This window comes from Ictalurus punctatus, chromosome 15 (genome assembly GCF_001660625.3).
Source record: "Ictalurus punctatus breed USDA103 chromosome 15, Coco_2.0, whole genome shotgun sequence".
Taxonomy (NCBI): Eukaryota; Metazoa; Chordata; class Actinopteri; order Siluriformes; family Ictaluridae; genus Ictalurus; species Ictalurus punctatus.
Genome location: NC_030430.2, coordinates 7,729,527 through 7,749,004, shown reverse-complemented (window position 1 = coordinate 7,749,004; position 19,478 = coordinate 7,729,527). Strand labels below are relative to the sequence as shown.

Genomic DNA, 19,478 nt, shown 5'->3' with positions numbered 1-19,478 from the left:
GTCAGGTACCCTGTGTGTCCCACTGCCTCCATTGTGACATTCAGACCGTTGCTGTGCAGCTCAAATCAGTCGCTCCAGGATTACACGATCGCAGAAATCAACACAAATATCAAGGAAACTGCAATTTTTCAAAATTACCGCAGATTTGGGCCAAAACGCGTCATGTGACGTCATCACGACACGCATGGAGTACGGCTTAAAGGTCTCGCTTACCAACAAACATCACTGCGAAAGACCGTGCAAAGCTATTTCTTGCGAATGCAATTCCTCCATTTCAAGTAGCTTTGGGGAAAAAATCGCGTTAAAATCGAGCTTTTCTGTACGGACGCCGCACAGCGCGTCCGAACAGCTACAGCTCAGGCCATTATACTGATACGATCAATAAACATTACATGCCACAGCGCTGCTCTGGATTGTGATTGGTCAGAAGAGAAGAGCAGCTCTCACAGTCGTGTAATGCGTTATCGTTTCTATAGTAGCGGCTCGAGCGCAGGGACGATCCACTGATAATGACTGGATTTTTTATTTTAAACGTGAGACATTGTTGATGTGCTGAACGTCTCTGTAAGGAGAAACGCATTTGTGTAACATTTTTGGAAGTGTCAGCACTTGGGAACAATCGGAGGTAAAGCTGTAACTAAGTTTTCCTGAGAAGTTTGTGCTTCTTTAAGGTTTCTCGGACAAGCTGCGTACGTTTTGTTATTTTTCGTCTTGGAGAAAGCTCTTCATGGACGATAAATGCAACTATAAATGGATAAGAAAATTTTTTATCAAAAATATAATCAGTGGCAATCATTTCTGTGGTATAAGTGGAATAATAAGCTTAATAAGCACGTGGCAACAGCAACAGCTGGCTATTACATTTCTGAGGGTTTTATTCCTTACTTTTTGTACATCCCGCTGCCTTAAACAGCTGAACTGCTACAGAGCAAACTGACCTGATTAACAGAAATCGCTCACAGACAGGCAAAATTTTGTATTTTTTTTATAGAAACAAAAAACAACTTTATTATCTGTACAGCAAACATTCAGAAAACACGTCACAGCAAAGACGTTTCAGGTTAACACAAAAGTCTGGGTTAATTGTTTTTCTTATTTCAAATCCCCGTTTAATGAGAACAGTCGGGGTGATGACGCAGGTATCGGCGCGAAGTGTCGCGGCTTGTTGTTCGGATGGAGATCGGACGCGGTCACCTGATGGTGCGGTACATCATGAAGTCGACAGTGGTGCATCGTGGGAATTTACCGATGGAGCTCTCCTCCACGGGTGTGTACACTTTAATCTGGCGCATGTGCGTGTCACGGCCGTTCTGGTGGTTGGCCAGAACCGCGATCTGGATCATGAACGTCCTGATGGGGTTGTTTACCAGGTCCAGGAGGGGAATGTGGATCCAACCGCTCGGCTCCACCATCTCCAACTGCTACTCGCTCACACACACACACACACACACACACACACACACACACACACACACACACACACACAAAATCCAAATAGAAACCAACTAGGAACGCATATCACAATAATCCTCTAGACCTTCAGCAACGTCATTCCGAAGTCGCATCTTTTTATGTTTAAACTCATCTGCTGAACTAATCCTGAGATTACTTAATCTGATCACGATTTCAAATTTGTCCAATTATTTGTGATTTCACAATAACTGTAAGATAATACCCCAGCAGTTACTATCGAAAGATTCGCTACTGTACAGTAAGCGTGAGTGGAACATACCATTGAGGCTGGCATGGGGGGGGATATTGAACTTTATCAGAGTTTGGTCCCGTATATAAATATAATGGTTCCGTCCCAGAAGTGGGGAAAAAGAAGAGAATATAACCCCTTTGGGTCGTTGGAACGTTAATGCATACACGCATAAAACTGCCTTCTGTTCATAAATAAGTGCCCCTTCGGTCAGCCGGCGCCGCATGATCCAACAGACAATTATATTATAAGCCTTCAGGATTAATGATCATGACTGTAGCAAAAGCTCAGCTCGGGAAACGATATGAAGTATCACTAACGATAAAAAAGTAATAGTAGACCTCACTGCTTAAGTGCTAAATAATTAAAAATAAAAAAAGTTTTGTTTTTTTAAATGCCACCTGCTACCGATTTTTTTTTTTTTTTACCTCCAAGCAGACAGAATATAAGAGGGTATATAAATAATATAGAGGTTATAAAAAGCTGCAGATTTTGGACGTGCATCCGTACCCGGATCTCCAGCAAGTTGTGGAAGTTGTTCCCGACTCGAACTGAGATCTTGCTGGGAGTGTAGCTCTCGTCCGATTTATAATCGGCGTAAATGCAGAGCATCTTCACTGTAGTCTTCCTCCTGCGGCAGAGAGAAACGACTCCAAATAACTTCCTGATTAAATTACGGACATTCCCTGGTCTGTTTGTTTGTTTGATGGTTTCACACTGCACACAATTATACGAAACAAAAAAAACAAACAAATAAACAAAAAACCTGTGTGAGGTGTGCAGGTATGAGAGTGTGGTTTTTCTTTTCGGTGTTAAATATGTATTTATTCTTTTGAATAAGTTTATTTGTGTGGACATGACATAATTAAGCAAACTGTTATTTATTTACTTCAATATACCACAACTGATATCGATACGTCCCTACAAAGCGTCCGCCACACCAACGAGTGGATCTACAGAGAGCAGAGGATCATCTCTACCTGAACTGGATGTTGACGAGGTGAGGCTGAGAGCCGTCTGACTGCCAGTACGTCTCCAGATTATCGTCCCTCAGCTGGTCCACTCCAAACCCTGCTCGGACAGACAAACGAAACGTGTTACAATGCAAAAATTTACACACCCTCACTTTGACGAGTTTTGGTTTCACAAAAACAATCAAATACAGTGTGTGTGTGTATGAAAATGTATTTTATATATATATATATATATATATATATATATATATATATATACACACATACACACACACACACACACACACATATAATGAAACTGTTTTAAAGATCTAATGATCTTACATGTAAAAAAAAAAATTGTTTCTATTTGTTGTAATATTTACAGTGTATTACAGCTTTTAGAGTTTTTGAACAGAAAAATACTATTCAGTGACACTGAATTGTGATCAACTGTAATGGTGTAATTTTCATTTGTTTTGTTTTTTTCACAGACAAAACAATCAGAATATGATGCATGCATGTTCAGTTCACTTTATCACACCGACGGTAAAGGTGAGCAAGACTAAACCATAAACCTTGTTTCTGAAGGAGATTAAAGTGAGCACACCAGGTTTGCAGGAAGACAGAGACCACACGGCCTGAGAGCCGATCTCACGGACTGTCCCGGTGCGCTCCAGCTGCTTGGGGTCAGCGCCGGGAGGGGTTTTAGTAGCAGCTGCCATCTTTTCTGGAATCACAAACACTGTGGATACACAAATTACTGGGTTATTCTTTCCATTATCTCATGTGGAACAAAATCCCTGCTTTTTCCAAACTGTTCAGGACTTTAGTATAGTAAAGCTGTCTCGTTACCTGTATGATTAAAACATGAAGTGCATCAGGAGGTCTGCATGCACTAGTGCTGAAAAAAGGAAGACATTTTAAACCTTAATACATTAATATACACTCAACAGCAAATACATCGTTTTTCTAAATCATCTGTTTTTTTTTTTTGCTTGTTTGTTTTTAACTTTTCCAGGAATCCTGAAAGAGCTGTAAAGAGAACGTGTGTAAACACGTTACACACGCCCCTTCAGCTTTAATATAGTACTGCATAACATTGACAAACATATTTCTAGGTTTCTTCATTTAACTATCAACTCACTGTCTTTGCAAAATAATTATTTTCCACGTTAATGCTTCAGAACCTAAATATTTTATAACTGTTACACAAAATTACCCCAGATATCTGCACTTCAATACAGTGACGGTTAGCTAGACAGGTAAGCTAACTGTCAAATCAGCACAGGCTAGCTTAATATTTATACATAGTAAGCCAACTGTAACAGAAAATTTAAACGGTGTAAAAAAAAAGCCAGTATTACTTGTTTCTTTTTTTCCTCGATTTAATTCGATACACTGAACATCTTCCGAGTTTTATTTCGTCGCTATTTCGAATTAGCCTTCTTTCCCCGCTTCCGCGCACTCTGATGACGTCACCGCGGTAAGAGGCGTGGGGGGTTATACTGCGCGTGCGCGATGCTTCACAAACGTATATACAGCGCGTTTTGTGCTGGGGGCTTAAGTTTTTCTAAATGCAATAATGCAAAAATATACAGTATACTAACGTTAATTGTACAAAGTCATAATTAACAATTTAATGCAGCATTGAAAAAGAAAAAAAAGGGAAAAAATTGTCAATTAAAGCAAATTAAAAAAAGAAAAGAAAGATCAACTAAAGGAGCCAGGGAACAGTCAGAATTATATATCTGTATAATTAAAAAAAAAAAAAAAAAAAAAGTCGAATAAAGTGCATAAATACAGACCCTTTTTATGTGTAGATGTTTGAGTCTAGATATTGTTTGGCTTGTCTGAAAGGATGTTAATACAGGTCTAGAGTTATTATATTTACATTTATGCATTCAATATTTTGCCATAGTAATAAATGTATTAATAACAAACTGTTAATTTGTTCTTGCTTTTCATCATATATATATACTAAAGCCAAATAATACATCAGCTAGACAAAGACTAAAATCTAATAAGAAATTGATTCATCGGATATCATCTGTGACTAATTTTAGAAGATATTTCCCTAACCTTATTAGTAAGCAAGTAGTTATATAGTCAGGTTTATATGTTTTTTTCCCATTCAAGGGAAATATTTTTAGTAATGGTTTAATGCTTTAAAAACAACTCTGAATAAAATAAAATAGGCTAAAGGAAGCGTTTTTCATTAAACTAACAAAATATTGTTATTAACCTGATTCTGGATTGTTAAAATGGATCATATTAGTTATTATATTTAAAAACATTAAATTGACTGAAATCGTTTTGTTGTAGAAAGTGGATCGTTATTTTCAGTTTAATCTATTTTTAGGGAAGAGGAAGATTTAGACCGTCATTCTATTCATAATAACATGCTTTTTAACATTGTTTTATGTTAAAATAAAAATTCATACTGCAGAGATGCACACGTATGTTACATTTGTTGTGTTTTGAATTTGGATATTGGAGTTTAATCACTTAGGACACTTTTGCGCATGCGCGGCGGATTGAATTGTTAGCGCATGCGCGGTACAGACAGGACAGGACTCGTACCTACTGCGAACGCGCGGCGCAAATCAAGCAGGGGACGCTGATCGGGCAGCCATAAGATGAAAACGCTGGAGTTTTATCACATGTTGCAGAAATATCTTGCAGAGGGAGAGTTTTTCCCAAACTGCAGCAGAAGAGTGCGAAGTGATATACGCCGTGCATGCGACAAATTTATCATCAAAGGTAGTAGCTAGGCTAATATTTACGTTTATGTATGTGATTGGGATTTCCGTCGATTCACACTTATCAGACAAGCACATGGCTGTGAAGAAATGTTTTGAAAGTGTCACATGTTCTATTGAACTGCACTGAATCTTATTGGGTTCGGATCTGAATCGAATCATGTCGGCACTGAATCGACTCGTTTCTTGTTTAAAGGTGCTGTATGTAGAATTTGTGAACATGAAGCTGCCTTCGAGGAGAGGTTGCAACTTGTAAATTCCCAACTTCCGGCCTGTAAAAGCCTAATAAAACACCTCCTCAACTTCAATCGATTATTCATCTTCGAGTTGGTTACCTGTCTACAGAGTGACGTCAAATCAAAATGGCTGCTCTCAGAATCAGAAATAAACGGAGCATCATTTCTTACCTTTAAACGATTATAACCTGTTCATGAGTGTTCGCTTTAGGTCAATCGACATACAGACATATTCGCTTGTTACATCTATAACACTGACTCAACAGGTTGCTGGTTTTTCAGAGGAAAATATACATAACAGTTAGCTGGCTAGTGTATTGCTAACAAAAGACAAACGTGGAGGCATCCAATTTTCCTGTTGCGTCCTCTAGAGGCGAAATAAAAACTATCACTGACTAAATTTGATGTTATTTGAAGTGTTTTTTAATTCATTTTGTTTATTTTTGTAATAAAATTCATTCATATTTTACTTTGTTTCCATTTAGTATAAATTTAAAAAACTATCGGTTGAGTAACTGGTTATCAGCAGGGAGGTACCGCCGGACTTAGTTATTGGTATTTTCCGTATTGGCCTCTAATACAAATACAAACACTCCAGACCTGAAGGCAGTTTTCCAAATTGTTTCTCAGCCACATAATACACTCATGGTCAGACTGTAGATTAAATTATTTTTTAAGTGTTATTTATTATTTGTACTTAATAAATAAATCACATTTAAGTTTTCGTAGCATTTCTAAAAAAAATTTTTTTAATTCCACATTATTTGCATTGCTAAGAAATTTTTTAAAAAATGGACTATTGCACTTTAACTGTACCATATCACCTGAAAAAGAGAGATCCACTTCACACCCCGATTCGACATTACACTATTCTACATTCTATTACAGTTCAAATGGTTTGATGTAAATGTAAGTATACTGTATATATGATGAAATGTCTTGTTTCCATTTCTGATAGATGGCCGACTGTATTACGTTGGACCTAACAAGACATACATGCGCCTGGTTGTCATGACTGAGGATGAAAAGAGGTTCGCCCTAAACGAGTGTCATGATAACAGTGAGACTGGCAACCATCACGGTGTAAGAGGCACCAGAAACAGGGTTATTGCCGGCTACTACTGGCCAACGCTTATAAAGGATGTAACAGAGTGGGTACGTTCTGAGCCTTTACAATTCAAGGTGCAGAATTCTTGTAAGATATTACACAGCTTTAGAGCTGAGACGTCACTCTACCGTTGTATACACAAAATAATGACGTTATTTCAAATATACTGCTATCTGTGTATGGGATATCTTGTCTCAACATCCTCTCATTGATCCCTAACGCCTCATAAAGGATCAGGTAAAATCGTGACTTCGAATGCAGCTCGTAACTTGGAATTCCTAACATCGGAGTTGAAAAAGAACCCCTTGAACTCAGAAATTCAGGAAGGCGTCCTCCACCACATAACGTCATATGAACAGACATATTCGCTTGTCAGATAACACTGACTTGCTGTTTTGAGGATATAAATACATCACTCACATTACATTAACATTTATGGCATTTGGCAGACACCCTTATCCAGAGCGACTTACCTCATTTATGCAACTGAGCAATTGAGGGTTAAGTGTTAGCTTGGCAGTGCTGGGGCTTGAAATCCTGACCTTCTCATCAGTAACCCAGAGCCTTTAACCACTGAGCCACCACTACCCTAGGTTGTCGATAACAGAAGACGAACATGCAGACGTTCATTTTTTTTCTGTAGTTGCCTGTTGTGTCTGCCCTGTGTTTGAATTGTATGGTTCGTCATGCTGAGCTGCTTTTCTTGGTATGGAAGCCACTAGGTTTGGGTTTTGACCTTAGAGACCTAAAAGAAAATCTTATCAATTAAAGTATATGATAAATAATTAGTCTTATTTCAGGTGAAGTCTTGTGAGCGCTGTCAGAGCAACACCAGCAAGATGGGGATGCCGGCCATGCATGCTGCGAAGGTATTAGTGGCTACACTTTTGCTAAATAAAGACAAATGAGTTTTGGTTAAATAAATCTATTTCCCTGGGAGGTGCAGAGATCGAGGTCTGAACATGATATCTAATAAACAATCGTTTTACCGCACAGTAAACATAAATAAGGCTGAGTCAATGAATCTAGCTACAAGAGTAAACATTTATATGCACGCTCAGTGGCCACTTTGCACTATGCACGATCCTGGGGCAGCAGCCCAAAACATCAAATCATGCAGATTCAGGTAAAGAGGTTCAAGCAGCCAGTGTGTGGCGGTTCTGCAAGTAGAAACACCTTTTTGGACGAGAATGAACAGACAGGAAGGCTGCAGTAGCTCAAATAACCACTCTGTACAACTGTGGTGAGCGGAAAAGCATCTCAGAATGCACAACACGTCAAGGGTTAGAGAAAACCACTCAGGAACATGAATCTGAGGCTACAGTGGGAGCAGGCTCAATGAAACTGGGCAAAAACAGACTGGAGAATCATCACTTGGTATCAGTAAAACGCCTCCATCATAGCTGTAATGCAGTGATGATATTCTTCTCACAGAGGTCTGGGGATTGGCCGAGAGTGATTAGTCATAGTGTTCATTCATATCAAGTTTTAAAGTGCAGCTTGGTGGAGGGAAAGTGAAGAGATCAGGTCATCCATCCTCTTTGTTAAAAATACTGTTTAAACACCATAGTAACGATAAGTGCAGATCTACTTGAATGCCTTTACAGAATAAAGCTCGTGTCTGTGTATCTGCAGAAACCAGTTCCGGTGAAGGTTTTAGTCACCCATGTTCCCGTCGCCGATGAAGTCTGTCCTTCAGTAGATCTATGTCAAGTACAAGAGGAAGACCTACATCAAAGCAGCATAATTACAACGATAGATGGAGCAACATCTTCGGAAGAAATAAAGCCTTATTTCCGAGGTAGAATTTCACTCGTTATTCTTGCTAGGGTCCCACGTTTGTTTTTTTGTTTGTTTTTTTTACTTTAACTCAGTGGTCTAATGTATTGCAGTGGTGCTGGGAAAGGTCCGGACTCTTCTGGATCCTCCTTTAGCTCAACAGTTGCTGGGTAAAAATAACGTAAGTACCTTATAATGGTATGATTAGGTTGAGTAATGTTCAGCACCATTTAGCACCAGGTTAGCACCAGGTCAGCTGTAAGGACTTGTAACAGTAATCTTTAGCGTTTGTCTACATCATGAACCCATGCAGTTTTTTTTTTGGTTTTTTTTGCCCCCTCCGTACAGAATGAACAAAGCACACAAACCTCACACACACCTCACACTCACGACACAACAGAACAGGTAAGTGGTACTTATGCATGTGTTTAATTACAAATGTATCACAAACCACTTTTGCTTCACAACTGTCTGTCTGTTTAAGGAAGCGGACGTCAATTACATATATAAAAGATATTTGCTCCAAGAACTAGAAGTAAGGAAAGCAGACCTCCAATACACAAAGCTGAAAATCAGAAAACTGGAGCTGGAAATAAAAAAAATGGAGAAAGAAGTAAGTATTCAAATAAAGCTTTAAATTATAATGTGCTCTTTTTTTTTTTGCTCATATTGTAATTGAGATTTCCCCCCCTCATTCCACAGGCTGAACAAGATCACTAAAAAACATTTGTTTTGTAATACAATAAACATAAATTACTAAATAAGGCTGTATGAATGAATGAATCTACCTACAAGAGTACATATTTATACATACACTCACTGGCAACTTTATTAGGAATACCTGTACACATGCTCATTCGAGGAGGCCTGGGGTGCAGTAGGCGGTTCAGTTCATCCCACAGTGAAGTTCCGTGGGGTTGAGGTCAGGGCTCTGTGCGGGACACTCGAGTTCTTCTACCTTCTTTCAACTTTAACTCACCATGTCTTCATTGAGTTCGCTTTGTGTACAGACACATCGTCATGCTGGAACAGGTTTGGGCCTCTGAAGTTCCAGTGAAGGGAAATCTTAAAGTTAAAGCATACAAAGACATTCTATACAATTTTGCGATTCCAACTTTTGTGGCAACAGTGTGGGGAAGGAGCACACATACTTTTGGCTATAACGTGTATAAAGTTTATACTTTAATTGAGAAACGGACAAAAGCTTTTATATTTATTCCTTTTTCTGAAATAAATTCTAGCAACTAAAACATTTCTTATTGTGGTTGTGTTGTGATGGGAATACAAAGCACTGAGCTCGTTTCTATTCTCTGAAACGAGTATATTTATATTCTTAATACCACTATTGTTTATATGTTGCATATTTGATTATATATATATATATATATATATATATATATATATATATATATATATATATATATATATATATATATATATATATATATATATATAAAATTAAATATGTATAGTTTACGTTTATTAAACAAGTTTTGAAGAACAAAAAAAAAAACCCTCCGCTTACAGCCTGCGTCGCACACCGATGACATAACATCGCCTCTCTGAGCCGCATGTGGGAATACGTAAATACGATCCCTTCCGCCATCTTTTTTCCTGCCGGCTTCTCCGTGTGAAGAGCACGTTGGCTGATGCGCGGAGGATTTTAACCAAATATTATAGCCTTATAAAGCGTCCAAAGTCTCAGCGGACACCGGGGGTGAGATATTGACTGTAAACACCTGTTTATGCATGTCTAATAAACAGCTGCGTTTCTGTGTGTTGGCTAAATATTTGAATTAGCCACGTTGCTAGGCTAGCGCCACCTACTTGACGTAGCATATTACACTGTAGATGGCTAGTCACACTGCTATCGAAGCTATATCTAGGCTATATTTGTCTCTCTCTTTCTATCTCTCTCTCATATATACATTTCTGTGCATTAGCCACCTTGCTAGCGGTACGATGTCATACTTTGCTTTACTATGTAGCAGCATCGCTAAGTTAGATAAGCTAGCTCCACCTATATTGGAATTGCCAGGCTCACGAGGCCTTCCACTAGTTCTTGTAGATTTATTATCTACTATATTATCTGTTTATTTACTAATTAATTTGTTTATTACAAATATGATTATTTTATATAGTAATAATGCAAATTATGCACATATTCTGAAATGACAAAAGAACTCGTGGAGCTGCCACAAGAAGAAACTTAGTTATTTAGATAATAATCTCATACCGCACGGGCCATTATTATTAAGTAATTGGAAATACACTTCTCATTTGTTTTTAATCAGGATCGGATTTGAATATAAACTCTTCTGTATCTCCATGCTGGTGTGTGTGAGAGACTGTCACTGAGAGGAAATATAAAGTGTTCTGTCCATATGCTGGAACTGAACTGTCACTTTTCTTTCTTCCCCAACTGCATTCATTCATTCATTCATTCATTCATTCAGCTCTCACTGCCCCCCTGTTTTACATCATTACGCTGTTTGTTAACTTGTTAAGCGATTACAGCCTCACACTGGACGATTACAGAAGTCAAAAAAAAGGCAGAGAATTCCTTTTCTTTCATTCCCTATCTCCATGAAAGCCGTTTTCTCGAGCTCATGACTTATTTTTCTCATGATGTCTGAATGCATCAGGGATGAGTGCAGCTGTGGGACTGACCCGAGAGAAGATGTCTGTCTATTTAACCTTATGTTTGGTAGTGCTAGACAATTTTCACAGTAGTGTCTGACGCGTGAGAAGGCAACTCGGAAATCCAGCCAGTTTGTAATTAATAATAAAATGATATTCAGTACATTAGGTCCACATCGGTGTGAATGTGACTTACCGTCTCCTTTTCCGGTCCGCAGTGAGGCGTCCAGCTTGTCTTTGTTAAACAGCGCTCTGTGGTGACAAGATGGCCGACAAGAACACGCGAATTGCTATTGTGAATCACGACAAGTGCAAGCCGAAGAAATGCAGGCAGGAGTGCAAGAAGAGCTGTCCTGTGGTGCGGATGGGTGAGACAATCGCAAACACATGATTGAAAAAAAAAGATGTCATTTTTTTCTTCTTTTTTTCTTTTACAGCTGTGTTAAAACACTAATTTGTGCATCTCTCTCCTGCAGGTAAGCTGTGTATCGAAGTGACACCTCAGTGTAAGATCGTGTGGATCTCCGAATCACTGTGTATAGGCTGTGGCATCTGCATCAAGGTCTGTCTCTCTCACTCACTCACACACACACACACACACACACACACACACACACACACACACACTTAATCACTGGACTGAAAAAAGTTCTTGGAGGTTTTTTTTTTTGTTTAAAGCTAGCTATTTAGCGGTGAGTAAATGAGTGGTGTGTTCACACCCCGTGAGGGGTCTTGAAACGCACAGCCTTATTCGACGTGTTGACATAATTTCGCTGAAACAAGAAGTCAGGGTGGGGCATAGTGTAGCCATGCCCCCTTTTAAAATAGCCAATAGCGTTTAGCTTGTGTCGCAGCCCCCGCAGGCTAAGCCGTACTTGAGTTAGTTAGTAGCGTGGATTTTTACAATGTTGGGTGCGGGGACACTCACTTCAGATTATAGACAGCATTTGATGGGACAGAAAATCTAACATGAAGCTGGAAATGTCTTGTTTTTTTCCCCTCCAGAAATGTCCGTTTGGTGCTCTGTCTATCGTAAACCTGCCGAGTAACCTAGAGAAGGAGACCACGCACAGATACTGCGCCAACTCCTTCAAACTGCACAGGTACAGACATGAGGACAGTGGCGTATCACCGCGGTCATGAGGTGTGAGCCGTGAGCCGCATTTCGCTAGATAACGATCTCCCTAATAGACGAAAACTAAACAAGTCAAACAATACTTTTAGATTTGTTTTTTATAATATAATACTTTATTAATCCCCAGATGGAGAAATTATGCAGACGGATTGTAATAATAAATAAGAATAATAGTAATAGTTACTAGTTAGTAATAATGCCACAGCCATCTGTGTTCTCTGCATGGGAGGGGCATTTTTTCTCTCTCTCTCTCTACCTCCCCTGTTACTCGCCTGTAGCATTTTTTTTTAAAACGCAGCATGAAGATAGAAGTTCTCTAGATGCTGTACTACACATCTAGTACACCAGTAATGAGATCCTGGTGCTTTCAGCTATTCACAGATCAGTCACATGATTGTGTGTGTGTGTATGTGTGTGTGTGTTTAACGCTCTCGTGTGTACTTGTGCCAGGTTGCCCATTCCACGACCTGGAGAAGTGTTGGGGTTGGTGGGCACTAACGGTATCGGGAAGTCCACTGCTCTCAAAATCCTGGCAGGAAAACAGAAACCCAATCTGGGAAAATATGATGTGAGTCACGTATCAGTGCGCGCACACACACACACAATCATCATCATCATCATCATGTACTCTGGACAGTAATTCACAGTGTGTTGTTAGACACTCCCTGACTCTGTTTATTTATTTTTATTTGTTTTTTGTTTATTGATTGAATGAATCATGACTAGTTTATATTTTTAGTTCATGACTTCAAGCTTCAAATGTAGGGCTGCATGATTATGGCCAAAATGTTAATCCCGCTTATTTTTGATCAATATTGAGATCTCGATTATTTATCACGATTATTAATCGATTTTAGTGACAACATATTTTTATTGCACTTTCATATTTATTAAGTTCTCATGCCACAATATAGCACACAAGTAGGTGTGAGAAAACTTGAGCTTGTCAATTATGACAGAATTTAGGAACATAGTGTGAGCCATGACAGATTAATTTACATTCTGATAAACCAAATTTAATATTTTCAGTTAATTTTACAGACTGCATGCAAAAAACACCCGTTACCCTGTTCCACCTTGTAAACAAATACAGTAAACCTCAATGTTCAGTGTTTGAAGTCTGCTCCTCTTAAATATATTTAAAGCTACAATATCACACATTTTCCACTGTCATGGTTCTGGGCTGGAGTCAGTTCTCGACCCGCTCTGTGTATATTGTCTATATATCTGAATAATCTCATATAGTATGTGATTGGGTGAGTTCATTTACCCGTCAGATGCGAAGTGCTTTAGTTTAATGGTGTTCATTACTGACGCTCTGATCAGGATTTTTATAGCCGATACCGATCCAGATACCAATATTTTTCTGTTTAAACTTTAATCAGGAGGTCTGTTCTAAACAGTTAAATGTGAGCTCTCTGCTCATGGTCAATTTTTAACTGAGTTAAAATAATAGCAATGAGAAATACTGTTGGTTAATTGCTAAATAAACAAGCATAAAATATTTATTTTTAAATATCTTAAAAATAATAGTCCAAATTAAGAGTAGACTAACACAAAAATTATCCATATTAGGAAAAAGGCTAATAGCTTTCTAAGGAAACAGCTTACTAAGCTTAATGTCAAATTGATACTAAATGTAATACATAGTAATTAAACATTATTTCATTTCTCATTTTATTTATATTTTATGAATTATAATATCTATTTTTTTATATATTAAATGGTTTATTTATAACTAAGCATTTTTCTGTCTTTTCATTTTAGTAGTTTTATTTTTGTTTATCAGTTTTAGATCTGGGGTTCCCCCAGTACAGTGTCCATGTCTGCTGATAATGTTTTTGGGGGATTAAATCAAAACATGGAAACTGATGTTGACTTTTCTAGTGATATCTGGCAACCGTGAGTTTAACTGGAGTGAATTAGAGTTGGTGAAGGAGAGCGGTAGTGTATTGTATGTTTACAGACTGAACAGTTGCTACTCTTGATTATGATTGGTGAGGAATTTTTAAATAATGAAGTTTGAATTAAACCCACCTTGTAGCGTTAGCATTATTATTAATTTATTCCGCGCAAAGCCACTGTGTCTACACGAGCAGGTGAAAGTGCAGGTCATTTTGCGGGATCACTAAAAGATGGCGGTTTGTGAGATTGGGGAGTTGAGAGAAGTAGATGCACAGAGTTAATTGTCATCATAATGGCTCCTCTGCAGTATTTCCACACTTGTTCAGTTGACTGAGGAGATGAAAAGCAGTGTGAAAGTAACTGTTGCATGCTGTAGATGCATTTTGGACTTCCTGTAGTTTAATTCCGATTGTATTATACAACTCCGAACAGGTCACTCGCACCAGTGCGAATAAATGTTTATTCACAGTCACACAAAGTACTTTTCAGTCACAAATGCGAGTTTGGCATGATGACATTTAATGTCCCCAACAACCTCTGTAATTTACCCTCGCGCAAAGCGCTGTAGCTTGAAGCGAAGCTGGCAGCTCGAGGGCTAAAATCCTAACTCCGTTTCTGGGTTTTGGCACTACCAAATGACGTCATCCCTGTGCCTCTCTGTGATTGGCTGTGTGTAGAAAGCGCTTGATTTGAGTGAAGAAAACAGCAGAGTTTTCTATGAGCGGAGGACGAATTTAAAACGTCAATATCGAAGTCGATCATGTTCATTTAATCGTGGGCAGTCAAAATCGCGATAGATATTCTAAAAATTTTGCAGCTCGATTCAAATGTAAAAATCTGAGCAAATAGGCTCAATTTGGTTAATTTCGTTTTGTGGTTCAGAAAATATTATACACTCGTGGACACGAGTGTATAAAATATTATACACTCGTGGTTCCTGGGATGATTGTAGCGTGAATCATCTTTGCGGTATTTATTTATTATATATTTAAAAAATTTTGGTACTTTGTGTGTGTGTTGGGTTTGCAGGCTCCCCCGGACTGGCAGGAGATCCTGGCTTATTTCCGAGGCTCCGAGCTGCAGAACTATTTCACCAAGATCCTGGAGGACGACCTCAAGGCCATCGTAAAGCCACAATACGTCGACCAGATCCCCAAAACTGTCAAGGTAAAGGAGAACAACCACACTGCGAGAGGATTTCATACAAACACAGACTGCAAGGAACCCTGTTGTAATTCTGTGCTCTGCCTGTAGGGGTCAGTAGGCTCCATTTTGAGCAGGAAAGATGACACCAAGTCAGAGGAGCTCGTTTGTGAGCAGCTAGGTACGTTCGTCAATATCTCAGTTTTTGTTCTTTGTGGAACGGTTTCACTCACTGGTGAATGTTTGCATGCCCGTGTGTGTGTGTGTATATATATATATTTCCGGAAATGTCCGTATACCTGTGGGCGGGGCTTCAACGTACCTGATTTTCGAATGTTATGCTGTGCTGTGATTGGTCAGATCTGCTGCACCTGCGGGATCGCAACGTTGAGGACCTGTCAGGAGGAGAGCTGCAGAGATTCGCTTGCGCTGTCGTCTGCATCCAGAGAGCAGACATGTTCGTCACCCCCCCCTTAAAAAAATCTATCTATCTTTATCACTCTTTTGGTTTTTGTTGTGGAGTTTGACATTCTACTCTCTGTCTAGTTTCATGTTTGATGAGCCGTCCAGTTATCTCGACGTGAAGCAGAGGCTGAGAGCTGCCATCACCATCCGATCTCTCATCTCACCCGACAGGTCTGCAACACACACACGGCTGGAGAGTAATGACAGCAATATTATGATGAATGAATACAATATTTAACAAAGTCTGTGTGTGTGTGTGTGTGTGTGTAGGTACATCATTGTAGTGGAGCACGATCTGAGCGTGTTGGATTACTTGTCTGATTTTATCTGTTGTCTGTACGGTGTGCCGAGCGCTTACGGAGTCGTCACCATGCCCTTCAGCGTCCGAGAAGGTACACCCTCTCTCTCTAGTGTAGTCCAAATGACCATGTACTACATCACTCTTCTCGAATTCTGGATTGTGATTGGTCAGAAGGTATTCACACGGTGCATTACGCGAACACCCTCCTTGCACCCCAGGTATTAATATCTTCCTGGACGGCTATGTGCCGACGGAGAACCTGCGTTTCCGCGAGACTTCGCTGGTGTTCAAAGTGGCCGAGACGGCAGCCGAAGAGGAGGTGAAGAAGATGTGCCGCTACCAGTATCCCAACATGTGCAAGAGCATGGGAGACTTCAGCCTCACCATCACCGAGGGAGAGTTCACCGACTCCGAGATCATGGTCATGCTCGGGGAGAATGGTGAGAGAGACTGTGTGTGTGTGTGTGTGTGTGTGTGTGTGTATGTATGTGTGTGTGTGTGTGTGTGTGTATGGTGTATATTATATTCTGTATAATTCCATGATGTATTAAAACAATTGAATTGAAATGAGTGTTTCTCTTTTCAGGTACTGGGAAAACCACATTCATCAGACTGCTGGCTGGCAGCCTGAAACCTGACGGAGGAGGTAACACACACACCATGTGATAGGTGTTCTGTCAAATAGTAGACATGTAAAGAACACCCGATTAACGAAAATATGTATTTAAGAACAACAAAGAATAAGATAACGTTCCTCCATGCACTCGTTCCATCTCTCCTTCACTCCTCTGTTCCCTCCTTCTTTCCGTCATCCATTCATTCGTATGCTCCTTTGCTTCTTCGTTCCTTTGCTTGTTGCTTCCCTCCCTCCTTCCTTCCATCCCTCCACATTCCTTAACTCACTCAAACTGTGTCGGTAGAAATGTGTTGTTTTGTGAAACTGAACTGCTCACTGGTGTGTGTTTGCGCTGTGCTGTAGGTGACGTGCCAATCCTGAACGTGAGCTACAAGCCTCAGAAAATCAGCCCCAAGTTTAAAGTGAGTCTGACCTCAACACACACACACACTTCACAGTACTGCACCCTGACCTTAACACACTCCACTGAATATCAGACAAACTTCCAGCACACAAACCGTTTCTATTCCTCAGACTGTGGACCATGGATTATTTTGTAATGGTGTGTGTGTGTTTTTAGGGCAGTGTTCGTGCTTTGCTCCACGACAAGATCAGAGATGCGTACACACATCCCCAGTTTGTCACTGACGTCATGAAGCCCATGCAGATCGAGAGCATCATCGACCAGGACGTGAGTCAGCACTGCGAGTGGATCTCACTTCCTGTGCAGCCATACTGTAGTGTTCTCATTTCCGTGTGTGTGTGTGTGTGTGTGTGCGCGCGCAGGTCCAAAATCTGTCCGGTGGTGAGTTGCAGCGTGTGGCGCTGGCTCTGTGTTTGGGTAAACCGGCTGATGTTTATCTAATTGACGAACCGTCAGCGTACCTGGACTCAGAGCAGCGTCTCATGGCTGCCCGCGTCATCAAACGGTAAATAATTACTCTGAGCATCAAAAATACTCACTCCTGATTCGCTGACAGCTGCTTATTGTTTATATCAGGATTCCACCCATTTAATCACCATATTCAAGCTTCCTACAGTAACCGCTTCCTTCCCTCTCTCCGTCGCTCGCTCCTTCCCTCCTTTTGTTCTCTTTTCCTTCCCTCTGTAATTTCCACACTCCTTCACTTTCTTTTTCTAACAAGTCAGTACAATTATCGAACATTTTATGGAAGGAGTATCCCGTGTTTCCCAGCGTTCTGCTTCGCTCTGTGCTGTTCTTTAACTTTACTTCTGTTATTTCCCATATCAGGGCACTAAGAGAGAGACTTAAGGAGTAGTTTCTTCTAGTACATTTTTAAACTCCACATTTATCCATCATCGTTGTTACTCTTTCTATTGAATAGTTTAGTGTTTGTGTAGAGCAAGTGTGTTAAATGTGTCCGCTCCCCCTCACAGGTTCATTCTGCATGCAAAGAAAACTGCTTTCGTTGTGGAGCACGACTTCATCATGGCCACGTATCTGGCGGACCGAGTCATTGTGTTCGACGGCATTCCTTCCAGAAACACCTGCGCTAACACGTAGGATCAAACTGCCTTGGATTCTCTCTCTCCTCTCCTCTCTCTCTCACACAGACTAGTGACTGCTGTTTAGATTTATAACAATGTGTTTTTCAGCCTCAAATGTGTGTGTGTGTGTGTGTGTGTGTGTGACAGGCCACAGAACCTGCTGGCTGGCATGAATAAATTCCTGGCGCAGCTGGAGATCACATTCAGAAGAGACCCAAACAACTTCAGACCAAGAATCAACAAACTCAACTCAATCAAGGTACACACACACGTACAGAACTCATGATTGGTATTAGAAGTCTGGACTATATAGGATTGTGCAGAATTAAACGTAGGAAGTACAATGTGACCTGACTAAATCATCTTTCGTCACCGATACACAGCCGCTGCTGTAATTTGCATAAAGCTGAAATAATTGCTGTCGCTAATGAAGTTCCGGCTGAAGTCCCCACAATCCCAGTCCCCAGGGTCTGAGAGTGAGGTGATCTCGCAACATTTCCAAACGAGAACGCGATTTGACTCTGCATCAAACAGGCCGAGCATTTTGAGTTTGTTCAACCGAGCCAAAGCAAATGAATCGCTCTCGTCCTGTAAAAGTTCGTATTATAACAATTTGCTCTTCAAGAACGTTGATTTAAACTTGTCTCCTTTTTCTTTCTTCCTTCTACTCTCGATCAGGACGTGGAACAAAAGAAAACCGGCAATTATTTTTTCCTGGATGACTGAAATGTCCGTTCCTGAAATAAAGATAAAATCCCCCAAATTTGGTCCCACTCCATTGAACCACGCCTCACATCACCCAGGAAGAAGCACCGGGGGACTGTTTTACTTTCAGCACCGATACATCAACGCCACCATTTTGTCCAATAAACAGGCTTTGTCCATCCTCCTCTCCCCTCTTTTCATCGACGCCGATTCTCTAACAGACCAGATCGCTGAACTGATTGGGCTGGCGACCATCTTTTCTTTCTCTTCCACGTGTCCTGTCTGTATAGAGAACCGAGATGAAGTGAAGGAGAGAGGACACTGTTTAAAAAAAAGAAAAAAAAGAAGTAAAGTATAAACCGGCCCTACATGAGACTTGTTTGTTTTTTGGGTGCCCAATAATAAATCTCAGCAGTTTGTTTTTCCTGGTCACAAAGAGTGAGAGAGAAACACATGCCAAACACGTGTATAGTTTGATTAAAATATTTTAATCATTATGCCATGATACATCTTATTAAA

The 19,478-nt window shown here is 40.0% G+C and overlaps 3 protein-coding genes across 5 annotated transcripts; 2 read left to right on the top strand and 1 right to left on the bottom strand.

Moving 5' to 3' along the window:
* Positions 1–969: 969 nt before the first annotated feature.
* On the bottom strand, positions 970–4,151 carry anapc10 (anaphase promoting complex subunit 10). Its single transcript, XM_017486810.2, has 6 exons — positions 4,023–4,151; positions 3,511–3,559; positions 3,266–3,400; positions 2,683–2,773; positions 2,213–2,333; positions 970–1,421 (listed from the first exon to the last, which is right to left on the bottom strand). The coding sequence occupies exons 3-6, from the start codon at positions 3,378–3,380 to the stop codon at positions 1,191–1,193; spliced, it is 558 nt and encodes a 185-aa protein (XP_017342299.1). The 5' UTR covers positions 3,381–3,400; positions 3,511–3,559; positions 4,023–4,151; the 3' UTR covers positions 970–1,190.
* A 1,049-nt stretch (positions 4,152–5,200) lies between these two features.
* Positions 5,201–9,792, top strand: LOC108275809 (uncharacterized). 3 transcript variants are annotated; one of them, XM_053686124.1, is made up of 8 exons: positions 5,202–5,418; positions 6,612–6,808; positions 7,562–7,630; positions 8,397–8,562; positions 8,654–8,721; positions 8,889–8,945; positions 9,025–9,153; positions 9,376–9,792. In XM_053686124.1, the coding sequence occupies exons 1-8, from the start codon at positions 5,295–5,297 to the stop codon at positions 9,595–9,597; spliced, it is 1,032 nt and encodes a 343-aa protein (XP_053542099.1). In that variant the 5' UTR covers positions 5,202–5,294; the 3' UTR covers positions 9,598–9,792. The 3 variants fall into 3 exon arrangements, with proteins under 3 accessions (XP_047016180.2, XP_053542099.1, XP_017342298.2); XM_017486809.3 differs by having other exon boundaries at positions 5,203–5,418; positions 9,243–9,382; XM_047160224.2 differs by lacking the exon at positions 7,562–7,630 and having other exon boundaries at positions 5,201–5,418.
* Positions 9,793–11,408: 1,616 nt separating this feature from the next.
* On the top strand, positions 11,409–19,327 carry abce1 (ATP-binding cassette, sub-family E (OABP), member 1). The gene is made up of 17 exons (XM_017486804.3): positions 11,409–11,548; positions 11,657–11,742; positions 12,186–12,283; positions 12,766–12,883; positions 15,250–15,387; positions 15,475–15,544; positions 15,724–15,820; positions 15,910–15,999; positions 16,099–16,220; positions 16,348–16,569; positions 16,716–16,775; positions 17,109–17,167; positions 17,326–17,436; positions 17,532–17,674; positions 18,144–18,266; positions 18,402–18,513; positions 18,933–19,327. The coding sequence occupies exons 1-17, from the start codon at positions 11,446–11,448 to the stop codon at positions 18,978–18,980; spliced, it is 1,800 nt and encodes a 599-aa protein (XP_017342293.1). The 5' UTR covers positions 11,409–11,445; the 3' UTR covers positions 18,981–19,327.
* The last annotated feature ends 151 nt before the right edge of the window (positions 19,328–19,478 follow it).